This window comes from Gasterosteus aculeatus, chromosome 15, assembly GCF_964276395.1.
Source record: "Gasterosteus aculeatus chromosome 15, fGasAcu3.hap1.1, whole genome shotgun sequence".
NCBI classification, from domain to species: domain Eukaryota; kingdom Metazoa; phylum Chordata; class Actinopteri; order Perciformes; family Gasterosteidae; genus Gasterosteus; species Gasterosteus aculeatus.
In genome coordinates, this window is record NC_135703.1 from 12171268 (window position 1) to 12180026 (window position 8759).

At 43.1% G+C, this 8759-nt stretch overlaps 1 protein-coding gene across 1 annotated transcript; it reads right to left on the reverse strand.

Annotated features, from left to right (window-relative positions):
* Positions 1-926: 926 nt before the first annotated feature.
* pax9 (paired box 9) lies at positions 927-8540 on the reverse strand. The gene is made up of 3 exons (XM_040200386.2): positions 8280-8540; positions 7102-7716; positions 927-1938 (listed from the first exon to the last, which is right to left on the reverse strand). The coding sequence occupies exons 1-3, from the start codon at positions 8515-8517 to the stop codon at positions 1760-1762; spliced, it is 1032 nt and encodes a 343-aa protein (XP_040056320.2). The 5' UTR covers positions 8518-8540; the 3' UTR covers positions 927-1759.
* Positions 8541-8759: the final 219 nt, after the last annotated feature.

Here is an 8759-nt window from a genome sequence, read left to right on the forward strand (position 1 = left end):
ACTTGCCAAAAACACTTACTTGAATGTATCACACTACACTTTGCCCTGCCCTCAAAACTTTGGGTTTTTTTTTTAAAGTATTTTGGCATTATTTTTGCAAACATGTCATTTTTTGTAAATGAACACGTGGCCTTTTTGTGGCTGCTGAAGGTTTGTGTTTGGGTCGGATGTCCGATGACCTTGGAGAACGCGGCCAATGAGCCTTTCTGTGGATCTCTGAGTACACACAGACTCCATCAAGGAGTCCTCGGTTCAGATTTTAATTTAACTGACCTTCTGATTTACTATGTCTTGCAAATACTTCACAATTATTTACTAAATATAGTAGCTATAGCGCATTTTATTTTCATGACCCTTGAGAGAAATTTACCATGTCTTTTCTATGAATAAAAAAGTGAGAATAAATAAATATTGCAGAGGTGAAGTAAATACCTCACCTCTGTAATATTAGTTTTATTTATTTTTTGGGTGTAAATAGAATGTGTGCTTAAGATCTTAGGTTTATTGAAAAAAAACATTTTGTAAAAAGCATTATATAAATTCCTCAATAGATTAATTCAAGTTAATTAATTACATTTCTTTAATAATAATAATCTGGCGTAAATATTTATGGAGATCGAAAGGGCCGTAGGAGGTGATGTTATTTTATGACTCAAACATTTTAAAGAATGGCTTTATGTGGTAAAGTTCTGATGAACTTTCCAAGTGAGCTGTGACACATGGAAATGCCGCCCTGTGTGAGTGTGGACATATACTTTTTATGAAAAGCAGTTTCCTGCTCATGTAAAACGGGCTGGCGGGCTACAATACTGCGAATTTCCCTGAAGTTAGCGCCTGACAAAATGAAGAGAGGGAAGATATATAGTGTATACTGTCTATTGTTCCCAGAATAAAAATAAAAACTCTTAACAAAACAACCGTCGAACTCCATGAAGACCAATAACAGCCAAACAATTTATTAAGATACATTCAATTTCATTGTGCAACATTTGTCAATTGTTAATGCTCTAGACTCCAACATAAGACCAATGCCAATTTTGTCTAAACGTACGTGGAGATTCCCATGCTGTCTGCAAGACCAATTGCACTTCATTCAACGTACCTTTAGCTAATAAATAAACTTCTCCCTGGAGCTCTTGCGTACAGCTACATTTTTAGAAAAGTGGGAAAACAACACTCTGTACAACGGTTGCTTTTATCAAAACATAACACAAAATTAGCATACAAACATATATATTTAAAAAAAACACAATAGCAATTCTTAAGCACCCTGAAACACTAATGCAAAGTTTTTCCCCTCTCTGATTGCATACTCGTGAAGTTATACATTACCCCCTTTCGCCCAAAGACATTTGTCGAAGTGTGCAAGTATCTCAGAGGAAATGTGTTGATGGATGGAGAAGCAGTCACACACCAGTCCTTCAGTACACCTGTCTGTGTTTTTTCAAACAAGGAAAAAAAGTTTATTCCTTTTGGTCTGACTTTGTGAAGCAGGAGGAGGTGCACAAATATGGGTCCTGGGGGCAAGTCCTTCATGGAGCGGAGGCAGCGGGAACGGAACGAAGCCACAGGGGACAGACTTGTTGTCTCCTGTCCTTCGCTGTCTCCCACCCAACCCTCTCCACCCCCCTCAACCCCCCACCCCTCCCCCACCTGGCCCCCGTCCCGTCGGTCTGACTCTGCCGGTGCCGGCGCAGCGACGGGGTCGGCGGCGTCACGGCCGGCTGTCCCGCTCCTGAAGGCCCGAGATGTGTCGACGTCACAGTTGTGGGGAGATGGAGCACTGCCACTGACCGGCCGCCATGTGGGACCGGTCACACAGGCCGACGTGGTGGCGCTGTACCCCGTGCAGGGTGACACTCGGGTGGTGGGAGGGTGGTAGGGAGGGATGCTGAGCGCTGTGGCATAGCTGTTCGCTGTGGGCGAGCCATTCGGCGTCTAGGAACAAAAAACGGAGAGAAGAGTCAGCATTAAATGTCTGAAATGTCACTGATGACTTGTCTTTCGGGCTCCCTGCTCGGTTTAGAAATTCCAGATTGGGATTTTTAGTACGTGGTTCACCTCAAGATTGGAAACCTGAAATGATCGGCCACAAAAACAAGCGTCTTGATAGCGGATTGAGAAGCGGGACTTCCATTTTTAGCTATATTGTTTGGTGAACCACGACCCAGGTAGACACACGCACAGGCTGCGGAGTTATAATTGGAAAAATCTGAAGTAAACTGTAGCAAAGTGAAAGGAATAGTGATCGAATTAAAAACGGCAGAAACTATAATTCTAACTTCACAGCCACCACATAAAAAACCCATTTTTCCAATTTTGATGAAAGCATGAACAATCAATTATGCGCTCTCGTGCCCCTGGAACATATTAAAGATGGATAAAAACCATACATCCGTGATTGCCTGTCTGTCTATGAGACTTGTTTTCTATCCCCAAAAGTGGACGTTTACTCCGGCTGCGTTGATATACCACGTCAGACGATGGGAGGCCGGGTGGTTGGGGGGGCGCCACGAAACAGATGTCACGAGAGATTGAGAGTGAAAGGGCAGGAAGAGGCGAAACATGATAGAGAATGAGGCAAACATGGGATCCAAAGCATGAATGGCCCTTGCTTTTCTGGCACAGCGACAGGACTTAACTTGAGGAATTCACCAAAGCATTTCAACAGGGAGGCCGAATTTCTGTCGCTGGGTGGTCCACGACTACTGGGAATTATTTCTAAAATTGGGAACTTTTCGGTTTTGTTGGCTTCATTTTCCACCTGAGTCACTGGCTGTTATTTTAAAATAGATGTAAAAGAAATTCTACTCCTAAGGGGACGTCAGTTCTTAAACCTAACGATAGAGATCCCTAGTTGTGTGTGTGTATATGCCCCTGTGGGTCTGTGTTGGGGGCCTGTGTGTGTCTGGGTGGGTGTCTGTTGGTGTTTGTGGGGGATTGTGAGTCTTCACGCAATGATACTGAAGCTAATTTCAGAAGCAGACACGCAGGCTTCGAGCTAAACATAATGGGGTTTCTTTTCTCAATTAAATCGGTTGGAAACGTTCTTAATTAAAGTAAAGGATGATCACGTCTTCCCCCAATGACGTCACCATACATAACACACACAACAATTATAATGTAATCAAGAACACAAGAACCTCAGAAATGGCTGCAGAGATGAATCAACACCAGCCGGACACAAAGTCAACGGCCTTTAGTATTTTTGGTATATTTTCTAATGTAAACATTGGTATTTATTCAATATTAAAAGGTTACCTTAAAATAATAAATGTGTGTGTTTATTTCAATAAATTATTATTTAATAAAAATACATATATTTCTAAATAAAATACACGTGTTGGTGTTTTGATGGCTTCTTGAGTTAATATAGTCAAATAGATGAAATCCGATGTGAATAATAAATAAAATCCTTGGCGTCATTCGTCCAGAGAATTACATCTCAAACTCTTTGACCTTGTCGCGATCTAATACATTTGTTTATATTTCAAATAAATCATAAAACTATTTAAAAGCATTTCTACTTAGCTTGTGAAAACGTTGAAACGCTGTATGACCGGTGGTTTTCTAAAGGAATCCATTTTACCGAAAGCTTCGACCGCTTTGGAGTCTCCGCCGCCGCGTGCACTCGGCTCGTGACTAAACCTTAAATCTATTTTAATGATGCTCCTCTTTCCTTCAGAGAAAAAGCCCTGCGAGTCCCATGGGTGCGTCTGTCCTCCAAACAGCACCTATGGGCCCACATGTTACCAGCCGCAACCTCTGGGCCCACCAAGAAATCAGTGGATGTGATTCAGAGTAATGACGCGTTCAGGGTCTCATTTTTCATTTCAGGATCAATTTAACGGAGAATAAAGAGGTACAGTATGAAAAGGGAGGAAAATAAGGTTCCTTTTGTTTTGGAATTTCGAAAGAAATAATGAACACTTATCAGCACGCCCCTTGCATGACACGTCTCTACAAATGCAGATCTATTTAACATTAACGTGAAATGGTCTCTAGCAGCCCACACAAAGGCTCGGTCATCCTCCAGTATTATGGTCGAACACGGCTTATATGGTTTTTCCTACAATATAATCTGCAATTTATAGTTATTTTCTTAATTTAATGGCTCATTTGTACGGTTGGGTTTCTAACCGCTCAGACACTGTGTGTCTCGTTGGGAAATAACTTGCTGCTGATTACACAGCATCGGCCCTGTATTCTGCGTAAAAGCATTAGAACCCCTTCGCCTTAAAGAGGCTAAATAAATTATGCGGAATGATATTTTTCAGTTTTTATTATAATTTCGGCATGTAACGAGAATCACGCCCTGTCACAGTAAGAGAAACAAGGACGCATGCGCAGGCAAACGTGGGATACTCATAGTCCCCCTTTGTCACCTTCAAGAAAACCACAAATAAAAGCCAAGAAAACGACTAGATTTGTCTCCGAAAGAAAAAGGTAAATCTATATAAGTTTGGCGAGTATAATACATTGCATCTAATACGGAAAACTAAAAATGGGAAATTAACGCGAATGTGTGAAATTCAACGTCATTTGGTGTTATAATCTTTGTTTGGTGGAACTTCGGATATTAATCTGCAGAAAGTTTACAGTTATTTTCTAGACTAAATGTGACTACTAAAATTTTTTTCGCAATAAACCAGAACAGGAAAAATGATACATGTGCAAGTTAATGTTCATTCTATGAAGTTTAAGGTTCTCTGTTCGACATTTGCAAAACTATTCAAATGATGAAGGCCTTTGTTAGAAGAATTTACCAGGAAACCATTTTGGACTCCAGCCAGTTTCTGAAGCAATTATTAAAATAAAATAAACGTATCACGCTTGAAAAATAGAATCAAGCTAATAACAAAGCTAATCTAATATATATTTAACCTGCCAAATATTAAATGAGATACACTCGGATGATTCATACAAGCAGTGGCCATGCAGCGAGCTGTACAGGAAGTGGAACAATCATAAAGCACCATTACCGACTAACCAGCAGAAGAAGCGCATTAAGCCTGTGAACCATCAAACCCACATAATTATTAAAATATTGTGAAATACTCAAGACTGCAGTTCATTCCGTTAGATTAAAAGAGCTTGCCAAAAGATTGGATGTAGTCTGTTGACTCATTTTTAGGCAACAAAAAAAAGTTTCCATTTTTTTTACCTGTGTATTCTGTGTTGGGTTGTAAATGCTGCTTATCTATTCCATTGACAGCCCGCTGGAGGGAAATTAATTTGTTTAGCGCTCCTTTCTTCTAGTTCTGCACTCGAAAGAGATTGTCGGGCGGGGGGGCAAACGAGAGAGAGGAGAGGAAGAGGAGATTTTAAGATTTGGAAATGACTCGCATCGACTCTTCTCGTGCATCCATCAGGTTCACGTTAGCCAGGATGCTTTGGACCTTAAACCCTGAGACATTTTGATCCGACTACACGAGTATTTGTCATTTAATGCACAAATGTCATTGGAGGTCTTGTGTGCGTAAACGTTTTAATGAAATGGTTGTGTTTCTGATCATTTGAAAAATAATCATTTAAATAATATTTATAGAAACACTTTCTAATCGTCCGTCCGTGAGATAATATCAAAATACATAATCTTATATCAACAAAACTTCATTTATCAATAAGCGTGATCGGACCTAAAGTTTCACTTCTCGGGATTTTGACCTAAAACATTGTGATTTAGTATTTTGTTCCTGAGAAGTGAGACAACTCTCTGGTGGGTCAGGGACATTTTAGCCCACCAAAGCGTCTTCCTGTCGGGGGACAAATTAGATTTACTTTCACCGTCTCCTTCCTTCGTGCGTCGTGGATATTCTGGTAAACACAGCCCCCAACGTTTACACAAAGCCAGCCCACCAACGTTATAATTCGATAAAGAGATTTTTTTTTTCAAATATAGACGTTTTGTGGATGTTGACTTTTACTTTTGGTTGTGTTTAGCATTGTTCAATATTTTATAAATGTGCATTCTAATGTGAGTGTCACCGCGCGTAAAAAGAAAGTAGCAATGGGTTCATACATCCTTAGGCCTCATTAGTAACCATGCATATATGGTCCTTATTTTTAACTGCTATTCCCCATTAAAGATAGAGATTATAAAAGTATTTTTTTAATAATCTGACTGGTGAAATCCCTTTGCTACACATGAGCTCTCACCCCACCAAACGTAGGCCTACTGTAAAACTAACCATTGAAAGGCCGCCGAAAAACATCTGCTAATAATTTCCAAATGAAAGACATTGTTTAAAAAAAAGTCCGCTTTTCAAAACGGATTCCTCCCCTTTGTGAGTCCTCGCGGAATATCTGCCTTGCGTTCGTATTGTTTGGGTTGCCCGAGTTTAATTCTCGCGTGGAGAGGAGCCGGGCGCGTTCGCGTGCACGGTAACCTGACAGCCGGCTCGCTTGCGAGGGACTGACAGCAACTCGCTTCCTGCCACTGAAAAACCAGCTCTGAGAAAATCCTGCTCCGCAACACCGAGCCGACCATTAACACTGATTTATGCCCGACCCCGTTTCGCTGTTTCCAAAACACTTGTGGTCTCGCTGCGCGCGAGCCAACGTTGTCTGGGCCCATATTTGCATGTGACACGTAAGCGACAATCGCAACACTTATGGCACGAAACAACGCGTCCTAATGTGAGTCGGGTTCGCGGTTCTGGGCCCGAATCCCTCTTAAACCTGCTGAATGCGCAAAACTGCTAAAAGAAAAAAAAATGTCTGGCTTCAAATCATGGCAAACGTTCAGAACACCTCGTTTTGATGCACTTCACCTCACCGCCTTTCCCTCCACTGTCGCTTTAACGTTCCACATCCGCCGCTTAATTATTACTGCAAACCCGACCATCTGTTTCTGCACTGACTTGTTTCCCTTTCAAATCAATATCAACCTGATCAGCTTCTAGTTGAGCTCGTTCTCCTCTTGGCGACCTTGGAGTTCATACCGTCTCTCGCTGCTTACTTCCGAAGGCCTATAAAAACCATCACAGTGACTCCAATGGAAACAATGCAACCGCCTTCTCTCTGAAAACCCTTTTTCAAACGTAGTTTAAATGTAGTGCAATAGAGAAACGCAACCGCCCTCCATGCAGCCGTGCTTACTTTGTTGCTCTGTAATAGACCGTATCCCCAGAATATCTGTCACCGAGTGCGAGGAGGGCCATATCCTGTGCATGGCCATGTGTCCAGGAATGGTGGGCATGCCGGGGGGAGTCTGCACTTTGGACGTCGGGTACGAGTACAAGTGGTTGTAGGGTATCGTTGCTTGGGGCGGCGGGTGAGGCGCCTGCTTCCCCGACTCGTATTGACTCTGCTGGGACAGATTCCCGATCTTGTTGCGGAGGATCCGGCTGATGGAGCTGACGGAGGGGAGGTTGAACTTGTCGCAAACCCCGTCGGCGAGTAGCCTGTCCCGGATCTCCCAGGCAAAAATCCCCGGGTCCCTCTGCTTGTATGTCCGTATGTGCTTGACCACGGTGGGCGTGGTGACCCGCGGCTTGCTGCCCCCGATGGCCCCCGGGAGGATGGAGCCGGTTTCGTTGTAGCGGGCCAGGATCTTGCTGACGCAGCCGTGGGAGACGCGTAGCTGCCTGCTGATGTCACAGGGTCGAATCCCGAGCTGGGCCAGCTCCACTATCCTGAGCCGGATCGCGTTCGGCAGCGGCCTGCCGTTCACGAAAACACCGCCGAGTTGGTTCACCTCACCGAAGGCTGGCTCTGGTGTTGGAAACAAAAACACACAAACCGGCGGAACAATGAGACCGTGATCGTGACCAACCCGTCTGCCCGACCACAGACTGCTTTAAAACCGGGTTAAACCACATAGTTTAATGGGCTTGGCATTTGAAAAATCATTGCATTAATCATTTCAAATATGGCAAAAGTGGTGCCATCTATTATTCAAAGGTTTGTCATCAGTGGTTCATTTAAAATTCAATCAGTACACACAATCTCATTTTTTTCAAAGTGTTTTCAGCTCAAATGAATATTCGCTGAAACGCAAATGTGTAACTTTTAGTTTTAGTTTTAGTTCTGTGTAATGTGTGGGTGAAATGCACCAACCGATAGCTGACAGAGATGTTGTGCGCATGGGGCTAAACTCCAGACGAACGTCAGAACTCGTGCGTAACTGGCGCATGTCATAATCCAGTCCGCTGGTGTCCTCCCACTGGACTATCTGACAAACCTCGCTACAGTTTACAAACTTACACAACCGCGTCGTACGCTGCACCCCCGGCAAGAAAATAAACTAATGAAAAAAGATCCCACATCGAACTCACCCATCGCGTTAAAGCCGCACACGAAGAACACGGTGTCCGGTTTGTGCCTCCTGCGTTGATCCTGCTCCGCGTCCAGCGTGTCCGCTGTCCAAAACCGCGTCCAAGAAAATCTTCTTGCGCGATAAGGAACAAGAGGGACAAAATGCTCGATCTGTTTCTTGACGGCGCTGTAGACAGGCTTACATTTCAATCTGTTGAAATTAGGAGGCAGGACTTCCAGCGCGTCTCGCCCGCTCATTGGCTCATTCTGCCGATAGACTTTCACATTTGTTCTAAACTGCGTAGTTATTGGTCCAAAAGTTTGAAATGACAAGTCCGATGAGACCCCCCCTCCCTCTGTCCTCCTATTCGTCCCGCTCCCATCAGAAGGCAAAACTAGGGACATACCACCATGAATGCGTTTATTATTGAAACAGATATGGTAAGTAAAGAAATATCAAGTTTTCTTTATCAGATCTTCACCTTTTTCAAAAGTTAAAG